Raw genomic sequence first — 22,845 nt, forward strand, 5'->3', positions numbered from 1 at the left:
CTGGGAGAAATGACTGATTGCAGGGCTGGGACAGGAAGTGTACAAAATAAGCCTGGGACACCTCGTGCCAGAAAGCAAAAAAATGCCCGGAGGAAAAGCAAGGGGTGGAGGTGTGTCAGCAGGCCACAGGAGCCAGCCTGAAAGAGGGCAAAGACCAACACAGGGCAATCTGAGTAGCACAATAAATGATGGCATTATTGGCTCGTTACCCAAAGAATTAAGAAAAAGGTCCAGGAGTCCATACTGGTCTAAATAAATGGGAGGGAAGGGTTGAACCTTCCTTATAGAGGAACTCCAAATAATATTTATGACTATATCCCCCTCTGAGAGGTACAGCTCAGCTCTCCTCTCCTGGAGTGTGAGCTAGTGACTCACTATTAAAGAGGAGAGAATGGAAAGGAAGTAGTAACTATGGTGGAGACATCCAGAGCCTGCCCCGTCACCAGGTGACAAAGGTTAGCATCAACCAGTGAGGAAGAGGTCGACGTAGCTGTCACGTGCCCGCTGCCTGCCATGGGATTTGATGGGAAGGGCACCTCACCTCCGTGGGATCTTCCCCCAAAACCACAACCCAGTCTAATCATGGGAAAGCAGCAGACAGCCCCAGCCTGGGGGACCCTCTACAGGACACCTGGCCAAGACTCTTTGAAAGTGGCAAGGTCTTGAAAACCGAGAAAAGACTGAGGAACCGTCACAGTTTCGAGACTAAGGGCACGATGACTAAATGTAAAATGGGATACCAGGTCTGGTCCCGGAAGAGAAAACAGGCACTGGCGGAGAAATGAGTGATCTAATAAGTCCGTAGCATAGTTAACAGTATTGGACAATGTTAATTTCTTCATCTTGACAAACATACCAGGGTTATGTAAGATGTTAACATAAGGGGAAGCTGGGCGAAAGGCGGATGGGAACGCTCTGTACTATCTTTGCGTCTATTATTATTCCACAATAAAGTTTATTTTAAAAGATATAAAAACAAACCGCAAGCACTTTGCAAGCAGGAAGGCTCTACCCACATTTTCCAGATGAGAAAATGGACTCAGAGAGGTGAAGTGACTTGTCTGAAGTTTCACAGCTTGCAAGAGGTGGGCCTCTCCAGAGCTTGGTGTGGGAGAGGGACCCTCCCCGTGGACTGTCCCCTGAGCAGGGCCCTGGGGCCGGGCAGTCATTTTGGAGTCCACCGCTGCTTCCCAGGGCAGGCCATTATCAGGTCAGGGGATGACCTTGGGGATCCCTGCACCCCGGCTGGCTCTGCCTCTAGCTTAGGTCGTCCAAGCTGCAGATGCCTTCTTGAGTCTGGCTGTCCACATCCCCGGAGAAGAGAACAGAGCAGCCAGGCAGCAGGATTCATGTCCTGCTCGCTTCAGCTCTGGCAGAGCTGGGTTCATTCTCCCATTTAGCAGCTGGGTGACCCTGAGCAAGTCACTGCACCTTTCTGAGACTCAGTTTTCTGATCTGGGGGTTAAGTGTGATCACGCCTGTCAAGTATGGGGTACGTGCCAAACTCTCAGTGCTGCTGGACCGTGCACCTCTTCTTATCACTGTCCTCTTGGAGCCCACGGCCCATGAGGGTCCGTGACCGCAGGAGCTGTGACACTTTGTGCATTGATCCCCACGGAAAAGGTACTCGGGGTACATAAGAGGAAGAGGGCTTGTTCATCTACCCGTTCAATTAGTTTATGAACCTGGTCACAAAAATTCCAATGAGGCTTCCTGTCCCCTTCCTACCACCAACAGCTCAGGCCACTTCTTTGCAGGCTCTGCAGTTCTCTCCCTTATCGAGTATGTTTAACAATCAGGTCTTTATCCCTCTAGAATTTTTAAAAAAACATATTCAGTCTTTGAAATACCTGTGTCGTCATTTTAAGCGCAGGCAGGAGCGTACTGGGCACACCGTCCTTCCCTGCCCTTTTTTAACTGACACATCCTGCACACCTTTCACACCAGCACGTAAACGGCCACCGTGTGCTGCTTTCCATTATCTGGCCGACCCACGGTTTATGTAACCAGCCTCCCGAGGATGGGCGTTCTGATTCCAGCTTATCGCTATTATAGACATCCTTGTCCATATGTGTTTGTATCCTTGTATGGTTATTTCTGTAAGGTAACTTTCCTAGAAGAGGGATTACCGGGTCAAAGGGCATGTGCATTGTGAAATGTAGAAGGTACTGCCAAGTGGCCCTCCGGGGACGTGGTTTGATTTGCAGTCTCCAGCACAGTGTGTGAGAGGGCAAGTTCCCTTGCACAAGAGGAAAGGCGTGAGCACGGGAAGCCAGCCCTTAGCTACCATTTAGTGAACAAATATTTATCAGCCAGGTCTGGGGCCAGGCCGTGTGCCATGTCCTGGGACCAGCTTGATGAATGGGCTTCGGTCTTTGTCCTTGAAGAGTGCGGGGCTGAGCAGGCAGGCAGATACAGAAACACACCATTTCATGACGTCACGGTAAGTGCTATTAATAACCGAAGGAACCAGCAAGGGCACTGGAGACTCACAAGTCGAGGTTTGAATTTTGCCTTCTCCACTGAAGTGCTTATGTGGCCTTACACAGATTGCTCGACTTGCTGGTGTCTGGGTCTTGGGTCCGGTGCCCCCTTTGCTGGCTGCACCGGATCTCCCACTAGCGAGCATCCTCCTGGTGTCACATTCCTCCTGTCCAGTGCCTGAGTCCGTTTCACAAGAAGTCTGGAGTCACAGAGCCTGAGCATCTTGCCCAAACATGGATTGAAAAACTCTACAGTATCAGAAGGCTTTTCTGGTGGAAATACTTCCTACCTGCCCTCATGGTTTTTATTCATTCATTCACTCACTCAACAGATATTTATTTCATACCTTCTCTGAGCCAGGCACTACGCTAGACCCTGAGGCCCCAGGGGTGCTGAGACATTGTCTCTGTCTTTCCAGTCTGGGGACAAGGTCGGGGAAGCAGACACACAGCAGGGGCTGCCGGACACTCGGATTCAGCTGAGCAGACTCCGCACTTATCCAGCTGCGAGGTTCGAGCCTGGGACAACACACGCAGGTTTCACAAAGAGGCCTTCCCATCCCTATACCCCCACCTCTGATCTGCATAGAGTCAGAAGTTTGGGGCCAGTTTGCACGCTTGGAGCAAGGAAGGCAGCTAGAAAACCTGGACTGGCCTAAGTCATCATTGACCTTCAAAAACACCTCCCGAGTTTGGGCCTGTTCATCATTACAGCAACCTGTGGGTTGCTGGGGCTTGAAGGTGGGGTGGGAAGGGTGAAAATGGCTCTGAAACGTGGGTCAGAAAAGGTGTGAGATTTCAAGTGAGAAGGGTGCTTTGCCCACCTGGCAGGATTCTTTATCAGGAGGCATCACAGCTGCAGTGTGCAGGTGAGAAGGGGAGGGATGTGAGCCTGGGAAATTCGGATTGCCAGCTGGTCTTCTGCAGTGGATTTGTTCAGCAGCTGGAGAAGACATTTGAAATTAATTTCTGTGCCATGAAAACAAACAAGCCACGTGGCCACTCTGTATAAACTGATGTGGGACCTGCTTAGACATAGATTGCTGAGTGAGCAAAGCACGGTTGAAAGCATGTGTACAGGGACTTCCCTAGTGGCACAGTGGTTAAGAATCCGCCTGCCAGTGCAGGGGACATGGGTTCGATCCCTGGTCCCGGAAGATCCCACATTGCCGCGGAGCAACTAAGCCCGTGCGCCACAAGTACTGAGCCTGCGCTCTAGAGCCCACGAGCCACAACTGCGGAGCCCGTGAGCCACAACTACCGAAGCCCGTGTGCCCTAGAGCCCGCGTGCCGCAACTACTGAGCCCACGTGCCGCAACTGCTGAAGCCCATGCGCCTAGAGCCCATGCTCCACAACTCAAGAAGCCACTGCAATGAGAAGCCCATGTGCAGCCACGAAGACCCAACATAGGCAAAAAAAATAAATTTAATTTAATTTTAAAAAAAGAGAGAAGGCATGTGTACATTATGCTGTTTGATTAGAGGAAAAACTCGTATGCCTGTGTCAGGACACAGACTGTAGGGGTGGTACCTCTGGGCAGGGGGCTGTGGGTCGGGAGTGAGAAAGAGACTCACACAGTTTGCCTTTTTATACAGCTTGATGATTTTTCTTATCACTTGCATGTGTTACTTCTTCCAAGAAAAAGTAAAACCCTTAAACTCTGCCCTATACAGCTTTTTCAAAGTTTGGAAGAACTGGGGAGTCATTCTAGTATGCCCCATGTCTGGGTGTGGTTTTGGAGGCTTGGTGGGGACTCTGGGGATGTCCCTGCCTCACCCTTCACTTGGAGTCTCGGGGTTCCTTTTCTTAGGGCATTGGCTCTAGACCCCTCAGGTTCCAGCCCTCCCCACCCCCGCCCCCACCTGCCACCCAGTGTGTCCCTGGGCCACTCTCTTCCTCACTCTGAGCTTCCATTTCTACACCCTCCACACGGGCTCATACCCTTTTTCACATGGGAGTGTGCAGTGACAGGTATCTGTTAACACTCTCACAGCAGGGCATATGGTAGGTGCCCCACAAACACTTGTTCTCTGCCTTCTTGCTTCTGAATGTATCTTTTTAAATAAATTTATTTATTTTATTTATCTATTTTTGGCTGAGTTGGGTCTTTCTTGCTGCGCACGGGCTTTCTCTAGTTGCAGCGAGCGGGGACTACTCTTCGTTGCGGCGCAGGGGCTTCAGTAGTTGTGGCGCATGGGCTTAGTTGCTCCACGGCATGTGGGATCTTCCCGGACCAGGGCTCGAACCCGTGTCCCCTGCGTTGGCAGGCAGATTCTTAACCACTCTGCCACCAGGGGAGCCCAGAACGTATCTTTGACTGTACATTTTGCCATAGATAGATGATGATAATAATAATGATGGTGATGATGACGAATAACCTGGTTTCAGCATCAGTCAGGATGGCTCAGCCAACCAGGTACAGACTGTCAAGAATGCAGCCGAATCAGCAGGTGGTACTGGAAACTTTTCTTTGCGGGAAACTGAGGGTCAACCCACTTGCCAAATCACCTTCCCCAAATCACCACACCCTCCAAAGTCTCCCTGATGAAAATCCTAATTATGAGCTAGTGCTTGAGCCATTATTACCTGCCAGGCACTATTTCAAGTCCAGTTTCTGTGTTGCGGAAATTCTCAAGCAGCCCCATGAGGCAAGTGCTACTACTGGTGCCATTTTACAGATGCGGAAACTGAGGCAGAGAGAGGTTAATTTAATTTACCCAGGGACACAGCACGTGAGTAGTGGGACCACGCTGTGTGAGCCATTGCCCACGACATGCCTCTATGATAAACCCAGGTGAGGTACACTCAGCCCTTATTCTGTATTCTGGGGGCTGGCTCCCTGCCTTACACAAAACCTGTTATTACCTCCTGTGTGCCCAGCCCCAGGCCAGGCACTGGAGCTGTGGAGTTTTTGCCTTCCAGGGTATCTGTCAGTCTAGTGAAAGGGAGAGCCACAAATAACATTTGGAAGGTGTTCAGATAGAGGCTGGGAACACAGAGGAAAGAGTGACCAGCTCAACCTCTGAGGGTTGGGGGAGCTTCTCACCAGAAGGGACATTTGAGTTGGGCCTCAACCTGCGAGGATGAGTAGGAGTTCACCAGGCAGAGAGGATGACCAAGGAAGAGGAGGGAAGATGGGGAAGGACATTCCAGACAGAGGAGCCATAGCATATATTTAGGGAACAGCACGTGGCTCGAGGTCGCTGGGTGGTTAGATGTAGGGGGAGTATCTGGAGATGAGTTGAGGGCCAGCCCCTGGGGCACTTGTTATGTCCTGCCCCAAGGAGCGAGTCCAGGGTCACCAAATCCAACCTCATCAAGGGCCAGGCAGGCGAGATAAATCCAGGTGATGTGGGCCGACCCTGGAGCTCCATTCTGCTCTCTCTGCACTTCAGACTTGTAGGACCCCAACTCTTCACTCTCACAGAGAGTTGTCCCTTCTTTTGAAGCACAGCACTGTGTATCCTCACGTTCTCGCCTCTGCTAGGGACACGGGCACAGTGTTGATGGGGCCGCAGCGGGTGGTGATGGAGGGCAACCAACACTCTGCCTCAGCCTTGGAATCTGGGTGGCAGGAGGGGATGGTGGGGCCTGTAACAAACTGGTGAGCTCAGAGGCCCTGTGGGAACAAGGGCTCGAGTGTTCTGGAGCAGCCAGAAATCTGGACTTTGATGTGAAATCTCTGGATTGTTCAATGTCAGCTCCAAATTTTAAAATATGCATCGATCGAGCCAAACAGAACACATCCGTGGGCTGCCGATTTGCAGCCCTTGTTTTCTGACCGACTTCTGCATGAGAATGCTGTTACGGAGGGAAGGCGGGCTGGCCCCTTGGAGGATCTGCCTATTTGCGGGCATGGGGGGCTGGGGAGGTCCACACGGGAGGGTCAGATCAGTTCCAAAGGCGGTCTACCTTTCTGACAGGGGGGCTGCTTCACATTGAGGCCAAGAGTAAGAAGGGGCTTTGGGGAGGGTCTGTGGGCCTCTCTCCCCCTCCCTGTAAGCAACTTTTCTCTGAGGGCAGGGTCTGGGGGCTGGCTTCCCTCCATCAGTGCCCACCACCCTTAACTGGGTGTCTGTGTTGTTTCTTCCAGTCTCTATCTGCTGCTGCCTCTTCATCCTCTTCCTTTTCCTCTCGGAGCTCACCGGATTCATAACGACAGAAATGTAAGTTACATCGCCCACTGGTGAGGCATTCCAGAGCTTCTGGGGGACCCCAGATGGGAAGAGAGAGGGGCTTTACAAAGGAGAGAAACCTCCGAACCTTCTACCTCCTGTTTCCAAGCCTGTGGCATCCGTCACTCCTCTGTTTCTTAAAAGGGTTTTAAAGCCAGAGCGGAAACCAACATTGCTTTGTTAAAGCTGAAGAGAAAACTCTGGTTCCCTTCTGGGGTCAGGGAGGCACCTCCCGGGTCCGCAGATGAACAGAAATCATTTGCTGTTGTCTGCCGTCCCTGTGTTTGGCCAGTGGGCTTTTCTCCCTCTGAGTCATCACAGGGTCGTTTGATGTTAAAGCTGGAAGAAGTCAGAGGAAAATGGGGGCAGCTTTCTACCCGAGGCGGTGGAGGGGGCGGGGTTCTGACATCGGAGCCTGGCCCCCCTCAACCAAGCCCCCTTCCCTGTGCTAGGCCCATACTGGGTGAGGAGTCAGCATGGGCTTCCTGGCAGCGGGTTGACGCACTGTGAATCCAACCCCAGTTCCTAGAATCATCTGTTGTTCAGATAACCTAGTAAATGCTCTGGGGCCTGTGTAACACCGAATGCCATTGGAATTATTCAGTCACAGCCTCATCAGATGCCCCTCTGAGATGAATTAGACCCAGAAGCTTCCTGCCTTCACCTCTGGCTTCCAAGCCTCTGCATTTCCACGTTTATAACCCAGAAAGTCATCACGGGGCTGGGCTCTGGCCACCCACTCCCCTGTCCAACACTGGAATTTTCTTTTGCACTCATGGAATTTCTTGGTTTCCTGTGCCTCCCTGTCAGCCACAAGACAATAGGAAACTGAAAACATAGCTGCTCAGCCCAAGATGGTCCTTGTTGCTCTGTAACCATTACTGCTATAATCCTCAAACAGCCCTGGGAGGTAGTTGTCCCCTCTTTATAGATGAGGAAACGGAGGCTCAGAGAGGTGAGGGGACTTGTCCACTGACTTGCCCACCGCCCACCCCCCCCCCACCGCCCCAACTCGTTTCTGAATATAGCTTCCGCCCTCCTCCGACGTGGGAGAGTTTGTCTTCCCTGTCTGTCTGATCCTGTTTTTAACCCTGATGGCATCAAAGCCCCAGGAGCCTCATGGAGTGTTGGAAAGAGCACTGGACAAGGCCTTGGGAGATCCAGGGCCAGGTCCTTGCTCAGTTTCCACCTGCTCTGTGACAGGTGGCAAGTTGCCAAACCTCTCTGGGTCCCAGAATTTCTGGCCAAACAAGAGAGGGTACATCAGAGGCAAGGCTTCCTTCCAGGTCTGGGGAAGCTTGTCTGCCTCCCAAGATATAGCTCCTTGACCAGGCCGGGGTCAGACAAGGAACTCTGTTCCCCCTGGACTCTGTCCCAGTCAGGTGTGCACGTTTGGGCCACTGGATATTTCACGGGTCATCCCATTATGATTTGGAGGTGGAAGCAGGGAGAGCAGCCAGAAATTGAGACCTGCTGGCATTATGAAGGACCTACTGTGTGCCGGGCACCTGCTGGTCTCTCCAGGTCACGCCCCATTCCCTGGGAGGGGGGCTTCTGTGCAGGCCTCTCATGTTCTGAGCCAGGTGAGAAGCGGTACCCAGGTGACAGCAACAAGGAGGGAGCCCTGACCGTATCCCAGGTGCCAGGTGCAAGGCTTTACCTATTCCAGGCAGGGACACGAGCAAGTGCAAAGGCCCTGAGGCAGGAATTACCTGGTGTATGTGAAGACAGAGAGCTGGTGTGGCTAGAGCAAAGGAGGCAGGCAGGGAGAGGAGAATATGGAGCAGGTGGACCTGAGTCAGGCCAGGCTCTGTACACTGCCATGGATTAATGGCGATCATCCTTGGTCCTGAGCCCTCAGAGGTCAGGCATCAGGTCTGTCCGATTCACTACCATGTGACTCCATGCTCAGAGAAGCCAAAAATGCAGGCGGTGGACACAGATGGTCCACAAGCAAACGCAACGGAATGTATCAATTAGTGATAAGGGCTCGGAAGCAAAAACAAAGCAGGATAGGAGCTAGAGAAGGTATGGGCTATTTTGTGAGGCTTTAACAAGATTATTTACCTTCAAAGGTGCTCAGCATAGTGCCTGATATACTTTAAGATGCATATCCCTTCAGGCATTTACTCATTTCATATTTCTTCCCTGTCTCACGGGAGAAAGGTTGTAAGGCCACTCAGCACCTGGCATGTAATGAGTACTCTGTGAGTGTTAGTTTTTTTGTCTCCCCCTTGAGTTAAGAAGGGACCTCCCTCACCTCCAGCTGACATTCCGAGAGGCAGTTCATTCAGCCAATCATCAGCTTAGCCGATAATGAGGCAGAGTGCGGGGCAGCACCCCGACAGGTGAATTTGGACGTCAGAGCTGGTGACTGCAGCAGGAGGTGACTACAACAGGAGGGGACTGCAGCAGTCACTCTTGTGACTGCAACACACCCCGCTGCTGTGTGCAGGGCACTTGAGCAAGCCGGGACAGCTCACTCCGTTTACCAGGGCAGGACTCACTTCTTTCTCAAGAGCACAGTGTGTTCCCACTGCTCTGTCCCCTTTCCCTCTCCAGGACTTCCTGGCTCCTGGGGGCATTCTGAACATGCTGGTCCCACCACACCCCCGGAGAGGAAGAGGGGCCATTCATTCAGTGTTTGCCTTGTGTCTGGCCCTGGGCTAATAAGCACTTCCCCACCGGCAGTGAGAGGGCTGGGGAGAGGCAGAGCAGTGGGGGTGAGAAGAGAGACCTGTCCGGGCCAGAGGCTCCATCCATGATGATGCGGTGACCCTAATGTCTCCTTTCTCTCTGCGGCCTTGTGACCAAGGTGCAAGAGTTGCCCAGAGGGCGTCCTCGCGGGCCAGGGCTCCACAGGAAAATCCAGAGGACAGAGGATTGCACCTTGGGGTCCTTCCTCTGTCAGAAGCTTCTCCAACCCCCGGGAAGCCCTGCTGATCCGGGAAGGACCGCAGGTCACAATTCTCTTCCTTTTCTGGGTGGCTGGCCCTCCCTGGCAGTTTTGTGACCACAGTGGGTTGGCCTCCCCACCCCCGCCGTGAGATTGTAACCCAAGGAAATGAGGTCACCTCTGGTTGGATCAGCGTTGCTCTAACGCTGGCCTGTGGTTATCAGTGACATAAGAGGCTATTCTGGCCCAGCCCGACGGGGAGGGAAACCTGTTTGGGTGATGGGACTTCAACCTGGACATTAATTATACTTGGGAAAGTGGCCCCCCAGGGTGCTCTGAGGCTCTGTGTTTGTAAGGGAGCGGCATCCTGCTCCTCAGAGAACGTGGCCACGGAACATTCCAGTCTGTGACTCCCCAGGCTCTGGCTGCTCTTAATTATTAACACGATGAGGATTTATAATAAGAAAATGTAGTAACTGGAACTCTCCATTGATCATTTCTAGCTTAATACAACTCAGACTTTTCAGTTGTGATTTGCAATAGGCAACCCCATGCCAGCCACCTAAGCTAGCCCTTTACAATGCTCATCTTACTTAAAGGTCACAAAACCCCGTGAGCCAAGTACTACTGCTGACATTAGTCTCACTTTATAGCTGGGGAAACTGAGGCACCAGGAAGCTAAAACCACAGTGCAGTTAGTAAGTGGTTAGAGCGAGAGTCAAACCCAGGCCTGGGGCTTCCCTGGCGGTCCAGTGGTTAGGACACTGCACTTCCACTGCATGGGGCACAGGTTCGATCTCTGGTCAGGGAACTAAGATCCCACATGCTGTGGGGAGTGGCCAGGAGGGAAAAAAAAAAAAAAACCCAGGCCTGTCTGATGCCAAAGCCTAGAATTGGTACCCAGATCCCCGTATCCCGTCCTTTTCTGCCCAGAGCATTTTGGAGCCCCGCGGACACGGCAGCTGCCGCGTTTTGGTCAGAATAGTTCACTGGGAGACTCGGATGCGCCCTTCTGGGGGGAGACGGCCTCACAGGCAGGAAGCCATTGCCCACCGAGCTGGAACTTGGACGTTACCTTGAACTGTGTCCTCACACGCTCTAGTAGGAGGCCCAGAGTGGGTAGGCCGGTAACTTAGCCAGGAGGAGGAGCTCGACGGCTCCCTAGGAGCCCAGCTTACCCACTCTGAGGCCTGGATTGTGAGCCAGGGCCGGGTAGGGAGCCACGGTCATCACGTGGAAGAGCAATGGGAGGCCTGAAGGCTTCTGAGCATCGAGTGATGGGATGGGGTTCGTGCCTCGGGAAGATCACCTCTTGCAAAGATGGGTTTGGGGCGGGGTGACCCTGGAGTCCAAGGCCTGGTGAGGGGGCTGGGCAGTGACCCAAGGCAGAGGGGCTGAGGCTCCCAGGGCGATGGCTTTGGAGAAAGGGGTGGGGGCAGGACTAGGTGGCTGCAAAGAGATGCTTTGGGGACATCTGCCTGGTAGGTAATAGGTACACTAACTTACACCTGGAACGGTCCGGATTTAAAACTCAAGGTCCCGGAGAGCATGCTTGTATAACCTCATCCCTCCCCTCCCACTCCCACCCCAAGCCTTTTACTGCGAGCCTCACTGCTGGGTAAGTTTCCATTAGATCAAATTATTAAGCATGGAGGTCAGCGACTTCGGGCAGGCATCCGAAGTATTCAAGTGCTCTTCTAAAAGCAAATAAAATTGTTTTCTGTAGATGTCATTGGACTCACGCCTCAGTCTAGAATTTCAAGGCCCTCCGTTAACATTCCACCTACTCTCCCCCCACCCAAACCTCCCTGGTCCCTTTCTTCCTCTCTCCCTACATGGCCACTGCTTACTGACCCCCATGCAGTCCTACGCAGTCTGGCGTCCCCCACCTGGAATGTGCCCCCGCCCCCCCCCTCACCCGCCCCGAGCAGAGGTTGTGAGCACGAGCTCTCTGCTGCCGCTCAGGGAGCCCTCGTCCGGGGCAGAGATGCGGGTGGGAAGGAGGCGGATGCTGCAGCTCCTGAGGTGTGGTGGGTAGAGATGACAGAGGGAGGCTTGAGGGACACAAAGGGAGTGGAGCCCTTAGCACCTCCTGTCCTGTAGGTACTTGGGCCATGGGTGGTGTGGGGTGGGCCTCTGCAGATTATCAGAAAGATGGTGGCCCCTGCATCGCGGGTCTGCTTGGGGGCCACCTGCCTCTCGGTCTTTCATTGATCCTGCCCCACCCAGTGCAATGTGGTGGAAAAAGCATGGTTCTGGGCAGCAGTGGCTCCAGCGTCCAGTCCTGCCTCTGCCTCTTCCTGGCTGTGTGATCTTGGTCAATCTTTTATCTTCCTTCCTCTGAGCCCAGTTTCATCCTTGTGAAAAGAGAACAGTAACTCCTATTAAACGCTGGCTTGCTGTTTAAATGAGATAGTACTGATATATGTGAAAGGCCCCGGCACAGCGCCTGGCACCAGCTGGGTGCTCAGAACCGGGACATCTTGGATTAGTTATAAGCAAGGCAAGCTTTTGTGTGGGCCTTAGAATATACCAGGGGCCTTGCACACATGTTTCATCCTCACCACAGTGCTGTGAAGTGGATCCTGTCGCTGTGCCTGTGATTATCAACTCGGTAAACATTGTGATATTAATAATAACAATAAAAGTAGTGAACGTTCATTGGGCACATACTGTTTTCTAAGATTATGTCTATGGCTGTCCCTAGTTCACATCTGGGGAAATTGAGGCTGGTGAAGAAGGCAAAGCCCCTTGTAGAAGGTCAGCCAGCCAGTGGGTAGCAGAGCTAGGATTCGAACCCTGAGAGCATGGAAATACAACACGCCGCCTTATTCTCTTTACCCAGAGGGGCCTGTGCTCTGGGCTAGGCCCTCAGACACAGATGATAGCATGCACACCCCTGGCCCCGGGACAGCCTGCAGCTTTACTGCGACTCCTCACACAGGCCTGTGAAGTAGCTAGAACCATTATCCCTCTTTTTCTCCTTTTCTTCCTCCCCTCTTTCCTTTTATCCTTTCCTTCTTTCTCGTGAGGTATGTGTATAATGTACAAACGGCAAAGTGCACGAATGGTAAAGGTGAGGCTTGATGAATGCTTGCCTGTGTTCCCGCCCGTGTCACCATCGCCCCATCAAGACAACACGTCTCCACCTCCTGAGAGGTTCCCTGGAGCCCCCTCCCAGTCACCACCACCACCACCACCGTTCTGACTTTTATTACCATAGATTGATCTTGCCTATCTTCAGACTTCATAGAAAGCTTTCCCGGTTTTACAATTGAGGAAACCGAGGCTCAGAGAGGCGAAGCAACTAGTCCCAGGTCCCCCAGCTTCCAAGTGGCAGAGCCAGGAGGTGAGCCCACATCTGTCTGCCACTGCCCCACGGGTTCTCATCACCCATGCTGGTGACGGGAGGAGTCAGGCCCACAAGAGCCCCCACACAGCAGTGGTGAATCCACAGAAAGCATTGATTTTCCCTCCGGGTGGGCTGATTTCTAGCCTCTGTTTGCCTTTTAAAATCAGTTCAGCCTGTAACGTTAACTAGCCTTGGCAGGCACCTGCGAGTGGAGCCGAGGGCAGGCCTGCAGCGCTGGCATGGGGTGGCAGGAGCCCAGGGGCCCTGGAACATTTTCCTTGGACGTGGAAGGCGGCTGTATTGACCTCACTGGGCAGGCGGCACAGGTGATTGAACCGTGTTGAGCCTGCGGCCCGGAGCCCTTCCGGAAGGTGCCTGGGAGCAGCCAGTCCTGGCCTTACGTAACCAGACTGGCCCCAAGCTCTGCAGGCCGGTGAGTTTTCCATCTCCTCCCCAGCACTTCGGCCCCTTTGTCTGGGGCAGCACTTCAGCCCCTGGGAGCCTCGGCTCCGTGGGCTGGGAGAGGCCTCCTGGGGCCTCGAGGGTGAGCTCACCTTGGTGCCACACCTGGGATTCACCTCGCTCTGTGTTGAGGTCACCTCCAGAGGATTGCCAGGGGATGACATCATCCCACAATCCCTCAGTGATGTGCAAGGGCCCAGCCTCCCAGGTAGGAAAGGTGAGTAGCTTCAAGGAAGAGTCTCACTCAGCTGGGAAGGGAAGCTGGGGGCGCTCCCTCCGTGATGTTCTGTTAATCACTCAGTGATCTCATTACTCAGCAAGCCTACAGAGCTGCGAATTAAGGCAGGGGTAGAAATTGGGCACTGAAGGCTTAAGAAAGACCATTTGGCTGTGAAGAAGTTGATTTTCCTCCAGCATAACCTCCTGTGGTCCCCAAAGCTCCTCTGCCACTGGCTCATTTGTTCTTCCTGATCTCTGACGTGGGCCAACGCTATGAGCCTGCCAAGCCCAGGCCCCTGTCTCCTCTCTCACACCCTGTGGCCTCAGAGGACAAGGGCTCCGCTCAATTTCTCCTTTGACCCTGGATGCTGAGGACGAGAGGGAGGGGAGGCAGCATGAGCCCTGGAGGGCCTGGTGGAAGGGAGACCTGAGCTGGGGTTCCATCTTGGCCAGCTCTTGCTGTGTGACCTTGGGGATGGAACTCACCTTCTCTGAGCCTCAGTTTCCTGGTTCTAAAATGGGGATCAGCGGAATTCCCTTGTGGTCCAGTGGTTAGGACTCCACGCTTCCACTGCAGGGGGCACGGGTTTGATCCCTGGTCAGGGAACTAAGATCCCGCATGTCGCGTGGCACAGCCAAGATAAATAACTAAATAAAATAGGGATCAGGACATTTCACAGGAGCAGAAGGGGTACGATGAATGCATATAGGCCTGATTGGGGCCTCTCCTGGCTTAATGGCCTGGAGGCCCAGCAGTCTGAAGGCTAAACCGAGTCTGTTGCTCTCTTGTCTCTGGAAACATCCTTGTGACCCCCACAAGGAAACAAGCTCTAGGTATCTTTCTGAGCCTGCCTTTTCTTGTTAATTGAGCATCAGCTGTATCACACTAGGAGCCAGGGGCACAAAGACAGGGTCTTAGTAAAGATGAAGTGCCCTTGCCCTGGCCTGACCCTTTCTTTCACAAAGAAGTGGCCACTTAAAAGGCTCCCTTAGAGACCAGTTGTTCAGAGCTGACAGTCCTTTATTTTACAGCCTGTGGACAGGACCCACGGGGCCTGATTCATGTTTAAAATAACCACAGCCCGGCCACCTCAAGCACCGCCCCATAGCTGCCCGTTAGGCTGGCCTTTAGAATCGGTGCCCTCTCCCCGCGGGGAGTTTACCTGGGAATCAGAAGTGAGGTTCAGCCACAGCCATCTGGTGTCCACTCAGCAGCTCCTCGGCGGTGTCTCCAAGTCACCTTGAGCTCAGCACGGCCGTACAGGACTCGGTACCTCCCCTCCCCTACTTCTCTTCCAGGGGCTCCCAGCCCAGTTCCAGAAGGAAACGTGGCCGTCTGCTTGCATTCCTCCCTCGACCCGCCCCTGTGCCCTGTCCATCAGCGAGTCCTGGCTGCTCCGTACACCATACCTGCATCCCTCCCTCCTCTCCATCCCCACCGCTCTGGGTCCAGGCCGCCATCTCTGACCTGCACCACTGCAGCAGCCTCCCAGGTCTCCCTAGTGCACAGGGCCCTCTGGTTGGTCCTGAGCCTCCAGAGGGATCCTGTCAAAAGCGCCAGCCTGACCGTGCTGCTGTGCTTAGGATCCAGTCTGATGGCCTCTGGCCCACCTAACCTGGCCCCCGCCCTTCTCCGACTGCATCGCACCCACTTCCCTTTGCTCTGTGCTGCAGCCGTGGTGACCTTTGTCCAATTACCCCAACGACCCATGCCCTTCCCGCTTCCAGACCTCTGCAGTGCTGTCCCGACGACTCTCCCTCCCTCTTTGCCAGGACAGCCTACTCATCCTTCAGACCTCAACTCCCAGAGACGGCGTCCCAGCCCACTCTCCCCAGGGGTCCATCACCCCATGAGTCCCTCTCACGGCACCCCACAGCTTTCCATCAAAGTTGGGATAAGGTGTTTGTTTAGGAGCTGAGTGGTCTCTCTAAGCTCAATGAAGGCAGAGACCGTGTCTGTCTGGTTCCTTGCTGTCTCTAGTGCCTGACAGGTAGTAAGCGCTCAAAAAGTATTTGTTGAATACTTAGCATATTGCTGACAGATCCCAGTGTGGAGCCATTGTCCCCAACAGCAGGGTGGCCTAGCTGTCCAGGCCACCTGCCCGCACTGTGCCTCCCCCGCCCCGCCTAGATGCCCACGTCCCTGTCCCTGAGGGCTGCAGGTATGTTACCTTACATGGTAAAGGGAACTTTACACATGTGATTATGTCAAGGGTCTTGAGGTGGGGGATGATCCTGGGTTATCCAGCTGGGCAGGATGGAATCACAAGAGTCCTTACAAGAGGGAGTTAGGAGGTCAGAGAGGAGAGAAGATGCCCTGCGGCTGGCTTGGAAGATGGAGGAAGGGGCTATGAGCCGAGGCCTCTAGAAGCTGGAAAGGGCAAGAAAACCGATTCTCCCCAGGAGTTCAGCCCTGCAGACCCATCTCAGACTTCGGACCTCCAGAAGTATAAGAGAATAAGTGTGTGTTGTTTGAAGCCATTAACTTGGTGTTAATTCATTCCAGCAGCCCCAGGAAAGTAATACGTGTATTAGTCTAGCTGTGTCTAGGGCTTTGTGAGAGCCTGGGTGAGGATCTCGACTTCCCAGCCGGCTGAGGGGTTGGGAGGGTGGGGGGCTGAGTAGGCGGAGCTCAAGAGAGGAGGGAGTCAGGAACCGTGTGCCTGTTGGTACCAGGCCCTGATCCCTAGAATGGTCTCAATTCTCATGTGAGTGTTCAAAACACCCCATTAACAGTGGGTGGTGGTATCCCCGTTTAACAGAAGGGTTCACAGAGGTGAAGTTATCTGCCTGAGTTCCATAGAAAAGTGGCAGAGTCAGGATTGGAAAGTGAATCCGTCTGACTCCGTGCTCTTGCCGCCATCCCATCCAGTCCTCCTCCCCTCCTTCTAAGGGGTAAGGCCCACATTTGGAGAGTGCCACGGAGATGGGAGCCCTGCCCCCCCCCACCCCGTGCCTGAGCAGGTCCAGGCTTCCCCCAGATGGGAGTCTGGGTTGTCTGAGCAGTGGTCACCAAGTGAAGTGTCCCTGGCTGTCCCCTGCAGCCGGGATGGGTGTCCCCATCTCAACAAGGCTTCTGTACTTGTCTCCTTCAGTGTGAACGAGTTGTACGTCGATGACCCGGACAAGGACAGCGGGGGCAAAATTGACGTCAGCCTGAACATCAGTCTACCCAATTTGCACTGTGAATGTGAGTATTCCCAGCAGCCCTCTGCTCCGGCAAGACACTTCCTCTAGACAGTGCTGTGTGTGCAGAAATGGTGAGATGACCGGGACAAGTTAAGTGGATGGCAAGCTGCAAACAACGGGCAGCAGGAAACTCTCCCCACTTTTGTGGGGCCGGACGTAATCAAGTGTGCACGCACTTGGATGTTTTTTGGAATAAGAAAACACGAGACACTGCCAACGGTTTATCTCTGGAGAGTAACCATGTTGCGGGGTGGGGGTGGGGTGGGGCGTGGTGTCTCTGAGGTCACGCTCCCAAGAAGTAAAACGCAGATTTTCTGCAAGTGGTTTATTGAGAGAGGGCTCCCAGGAGGAACCTGTAAGGGCATGAGGGAGGTGAGAAGACAGGCAGAGGTGCGTGTTCAGCTGACGTCTAATTGCGGCCTGATCCCACAGGGAGCCGTGGGGTGTGAATGACATCGTAGTCTGTCTCGCCTGGTAGCAAGGGGGCGGGGCTGTTAGTATCCATATCCTCGGCTGATGGGTACAGGGTGGTGTGGGGGGATGCATCCCAAGGCAAGGGGACCTCCAGCCAGCCAGGAGCAGTCGCCAGGAGAAGGATGCAGCTCTGAGCTGTTAGCAGCCGTGGGAGACATCCTTTTTGCCTTCACACTCCGTTGTGTGTCTGTGTGTTCTGTTTTGTTTTGTTTCACTTGATGTGTTTCAACCAGGAGAATGAATTACCTGGGTAAAACAAAACCTACTGGGAGTCTGGTTTAGAGTCAGATTCTGGCTCCTTTGTTTACTAAAACTGTGTGACCCTGGCTGAGGTGACCCCTCCGAGCCTCAGTTTCCTCAACTGTGAAATGGGCATAGTGCCCTCTCTTGCTTGAGGTTGCTGGGAGAATCTAATGAGCTGGTCCCTAGATTTGTTAACAAGCAGGCTGGGTTTCCAGCTGTCCCTCTGCCCCAGCCTGGCACGGACCCCATGCAGGCCCTTCTCCTCCTACTCCCTCCCTTCCTCCTGAAAGGCAGAACATTGGGCGGGTCTGTGGCAGAGATAGGGAAAGATTCAGCTCTGTTATTGCTTTTGGTGAGAATTACATCACAGTTTTGAATGCACAGTGGGCCCCGAGCCAGGAAACCTGTTGAAATGGGTTGGTTTTATTTTTATTTTTTCTCTTTCTCTCAGAAAAATAATTTGTCTGGCAGCTTCTCATTCAGGAGTTGGTTGTGTCTCTGGAGCAAAGAAATTCTTAGGCCAGAGGACTGGGACCAGGGGGGCAGGGGCAGGAAAGGATGTGGTTCCAGGCTCGGTCCCTGCTCCAGGTGGTGGCCCAGGAGGGGTGGGCGACCTGAAGCTGCTGGCTGTGCTGATCCACCGGGCCCTGCCCACCCCAGCGGCTCCTACTAGAGCCCCGCACTTAGGCTTTTCTTTAAAAGAACTTCGAATTTTTATTACAGGAAAAAGAAAATGCGTGCTCACTATTATACCTTTGGAAAATCCAGAGCAGCAGAGAGAGAAGTCACCCATAATTCCACCCCGGCTGACAACATCAGTTGACATTTGATGCTGTCCCATCCGGTTGGCCTTCCGTTCCCTGCATTTCTAAACATGGCTGAGATCATGCTGCCTGTGCATTCTCATATCCTGCTTTTAAAAATAATCTTTTTTCTGGTAAACAACTAATACAGGGATACATTTTTTTATTTTTAAAAAAGATACATGTTCAAAATACAGAAATATATAAAGAAAAAAGTAAAAGAAGGACGTGCTTCCCACATGTCAACCACCGCAGAGGAAGCCCCTGTTAGCAGTTGGGACCCCTTCACTCACCCCTGTGTATCTCTGTCTGTCTGTCTGCAAACATATGTCGTCTTTGGTGGTTTTTTTTTTTTTTCTTTTTACATAGTTGGGACCCAACTACAGGGAACCTTTCTGGGATTTCTTGTTTTTTCCATTTATATCTTGGAGCTGTTCTTATATTACTCATAATATTAGTAAAATAATAACTACAGCTGCCATTTATTCAGCTCTTACTCAGGGGCAGGCCCTGTCCAGAATCCTTTGGCCGTGTTTGTGCCTTAAGATGAGAGGTGCTCTAGCAGAGTAGCCAAAGGGTGTGGGCTCTGGATCCAGACTCTGTGGGTTTCAACCCAAGCACCACTGCTTCTTAGCTGTGAGGTCTCAGGCAAGTTATTTAACCTCTCTGTGCGTCAGTGTCCCCCAGTATAGGATGGGTCTGATAATATTGTCTTCCCCACAAGGATGTTCAGATGGTGCCTTCTTATGGAAAAGGCACTTGGAAGAGTGTCTAGCCCATAGTAAGTTCCGTTTTATTTTTTTAATCCTCGCAGACCTAGGATAGAACAAGCAACTGAGGCACAAAAAGGTTAGGTAACTTGCTCGAGGTGCCACGGTGTAGGGGGCAGAGCCAGGAACCACAGGATAGGACAGACAGGACAGCCCAGAAGCCCCAGAGCTCAGACTGCCCCTCCCCACATATGGGTTTAGCTCATTCCTTGTACCCACTGCACAGCATTCCGGAGGGGGCTGTGCCATTGACCAGCCCCCCGTTGACAAGCAGTTGGGTTGCTTCCAGTCGTCACAGTTTCAAATAAGGTTGCCCAGAGCCTTGTGCACACGTCTGGATGTGTGTGCGTCTGGAGGACGGGCTCCCCGGGGGTGGAACTGCTGAGTCAAACGGGGACCTGCTTGCATTTCTTTAAATCCGAACATTATGACATCAGCATTTCCCACGTACGACAGACCCGGAAGCATCATTTTTAGTGGCGCATCACACTCCCTTCTGTGGATGGGCCCTCGCATACTTCCATGCCCATTGAGGAAAACTGGGTTCTTCCCATTTTTCCCTTTTACAGTCAGCTCACTGAAAATTGCTTCCAGCTGCTCTTTCTCTGTATCGCAGCCTGCTTTCTAGCGCTCCTATCAGGGAAATCTCTGCATTTCCATAGTTTACAGGGGTCCTCGCTTGCCTCTTGGACCATCTCAGGGAATACGGTTGGCTTGGGCCTGCCCATTTTGCAGATTAGGAAGCTGAGTCACAGTAGGTGACGGAGAGTCACACTGGAGTCAGGACCAAGACTCCAGGCCCCAGGCTTCCCATTTAGTGCACTGAGGAACCCAGAAAAGTGCCCACACTCCTGGAGGGCAGGGCCTGGAGGAGCGGGCATTGGGTAAAGGAAGGTGTGAATGAATGACTGCCTGAGCCTGAATGATGCCCGAGGAACCCAGAGACTGTCTGAGATGTAGTAAGTGCTGACATTTATTATGTACTTGCCACCTACTGAGCATCAGGCCCTGTTCTAAGCATTTTCGACACATATTAATTATCTGATCCTCCTGATTCTCCAAGGAAGCTTTAGTTGTTACCCCCGCCCACTCCTCCCTCCCTCCCCCCACCCCCGCCATTTACAGAGAAGGAAATCAAGGCATCGAGAGGTGAAGTGCCTCAGTCAAGGTTGCAAGCTGATAAAAGGCAGGGCCAGGATTCAGACCACCTCCCAAGCCTGACCCTCTGCTGCCTCCCGGCAGCCTCACAGTTAGCAGGCTCTGCACCCCTGCAGCCTGCAGTCCTCCATCCCTGGCCCACTTAACCACTGCCTCCCCCGACTCTTTCCAGCTGGCAGTGGCAGTGGCAGGGGACAGGAACGCTCACTCGCTCTCGGTCCAGCCATCACTTTCTCCTCCTCCTCTGCTGGCTGACCCTTTCTCAGTGGCTCTGGGCCCTAGACTGTGAGCTCCTGGATGGCCGGGGGCCCTGCCTGTCCATGAAGTGGATGAATGAGGGGTCCCAAGAGGAGGGGACTGGTCCCGTTTTTCCGGATGTTTGTGACTCTTCTCTCCTTGCCTCCTGCAGTGGTCGGGCTCGACATCCAGGATGAGATGGGCAGGCACGAAGTGGGGCACATTGACAACTCGATGAAGATCCCGCTGAACAATGGGGTGGGCTGCCGCTTCGAGGGGCAGTTCAGCATCAACAAGGTACAGAGACCTTGCCTGGTCCCCTCTCACCTTGTTCCCCATTCCTGTGGTCCTCTTCCGCCCTGGAAACTGGATGGTGGAGCTGTGTGCCCACTTGCCCTCCCCTGTGTGCAGAGCCCTGACAAGCTGAGGGCCAGCATCCAGGCACCTGACAGTTCCTGCTGAGAATCTGGAGGGGTGGGTTTTAGGCTCCCTGAGGTTTGGAGCCCCAGCTGGCTGGTTCAGGAAGGAGCTACTTCTCTCCCCAACGCAGAAGGAGTGGGTGGTGAGAAGACGATAGAATTGGAAGCCCTGAGCCCAAGTGTGTGTCCTAGCCCTACCCCATCTTGGCCAAACAATGCCCTCCAGGTCACTAGACATGTCTTCACCTCAGTTTTCACACCTTTAGGCTGAGGATGTGATGATATAATAATATGATACCTTCTACTTTACAAAGTATATGTGATGATTAAATGAGCTATTGCACATTCATTCATTCAGAACACTTTTATGGAACACCTGCTGTGTTCCAGGGTGGATTCCTGGCTCTGGGCAATGCCTGGACTAGGTGGGCAGCGTTCTTGCACTGGCGGGGCTTCTGTTCTAGTGGAGCGAGGCAGACTGTGCAAGGTGAAAAGCATTTCAGTGGGTGGTAAGTGCTGTGATGAGGAATGAAGCAGGGGAGGAGTGGGAGTGGATGGGTTTGAAAGTACCTGGTCAGCTCCAAAGGACCATTCAGGTATTGCTGTTGTTTTGTCGCTAGAACCAGGAACTTCAGATCCTAAGTTAAAGGTGTGAGCGCGGTGCATTTGGGAGAGCTGGGGAATCCCGGCAGCAGCCAGCACTCCTCTCGGCTCTTTTTTCTAAAAGATTTATTTATTTATTTTTGTGTGCCGGGTCTTAATTGCAGCGCACGGCATCTTCATTGCCGCACACAGGATCTTTGCTGTGGCACGTGGGATGTTTAGTTGCTGCATGCAGGCTCTTAGTTGTGGCATGCGGGATCCAGTTCCCTGACCAGGGGTCGAACCCAGGCCCCCTGCATTGGAAGCACAGAGTCTTAACCACTGGACCAACAGGGAAGTCCCTTCTCGGCTCTTTTTATGTGTTATCACAGTGGAGCCTCTCAACAACCCTGTGAGGTGGCACCATTTTACAGATGAGGAACCTGAGACCCAGAGAGGTTAAGTATCTCAGCCAAGGTTGCACAGCTATCCCCATGTCCCACAACTCCCCTTCCCAGTCCCAGCCAGGCTGAGCCACTGGCTTCTGCCTGGCCTCCTGTAGCCTCTGCTCAGATGCCCTTCCTCTAATCCCTGCCATCTCAGTCAGAGGTTGCAAACTCACTGGCCACACACAACCCCAAAACCAGTCACATTTGCCCCATACAGTATTCAGATCCATCAGAGCCAATATCAAAAGACCGGGAGTCCAGATTTCTGGCTTTTAAAAGTCAGAGGCTCTAGCTGCACTGGGCCCGAGTTTCACTGGAAACAACGATCTGGAGCTAATGACCCCTTTAAACAGTGAGCTGTCCTTCCTGCAGTCCCCGCTGGATGGCTGCGAGGCTTGGCCCAGTTGATTGGGACACCTGGACCTGTCTCTCTGTCTCCACGTGGTCTCCCCATGTGGTTTTCTTCCATGACAACTCAGGGCTCCTTAAGTGCTAAAGCAGAGACTATCACTTCTGCCAAACTTTATGGCTTAACAGGAATTAGGTGCTGGCCCGGGTTCCGTGGGGGAGGGGGGGACCACCCATGGGTGCGGGTGCTGGGAGGTGTGGTTCATGGGGGCTCTCTTTGCTGATTAGCTACCACACGGGGTCTTTGCTGTGCCCCGTGATTAGGATTTATGGTGCTTGTGATGGGAGCCATGTGAAGGTTTTAAGCAGGGAAGCAGTGCAGTCGGATTTTTGCTTTATAACTGCACTATCGAATACAGTAGCCACCAGCTCCGTTTCAGTTGATTAAAATTAAGTAAAATTCAGGCCCCCAGTCTCACTAGCCACACTGCAGGCGCTCCATAGCCACATGGGGCTAGTGGCTACCGTGTTAGCACAGATAAGAAACATTTCCATCATCAGGGAGAGTTCTCCTGGACAGCAAAC

At 53.1% G+C, this 22,845-nt stretch overlaps 1 protein-coding gene across 1 annotated transcript in view; it reads left to right on the forward strand.

Annotated features, from left to right (window-relative positions):
* ERGIC1 (endoplasmic reticulum-golgi intermediate compartment 1) overlaps positions 1-22,845 on the forward strand; it is a 102,444-nt gene that overhangs the window by 51,180 nt on the left and 28,419 nt on the right. The window contains exons 3-5 of the mRNA XM_060144207.1: positions 6,578-6,650; positions 16,684-16,778; positions 20,635-20,759. Coding sequence (XP_060000190.1) covers positions 6,578-6,650; positions 16,684-16,778; positions 20,635-20,759 — 293 coding nt within the window. The remainder of the gene's footprint in view (positions 1-6,577; positions 6,651-16,683; positions 16,779-20,634; positions 20,760-22,845) is intronic.

The sequence above is a fragment of the Lagenorhynchus albirostris genome, chromosome 3, assembly GCF_949774975.1.
Source record: "Lagenorhynchus albirostris chromosome 3, mLagAlb1.1, whole genome shotgun sequence".
Taxonomy (NCBI): domain Eukaryota; kingdom Metazoa; phylum Chordata; class Mammalia; order Artiodactyla; family Delphinidae; genus Lagenorhynchus; species Lagenorhynchus albirostris.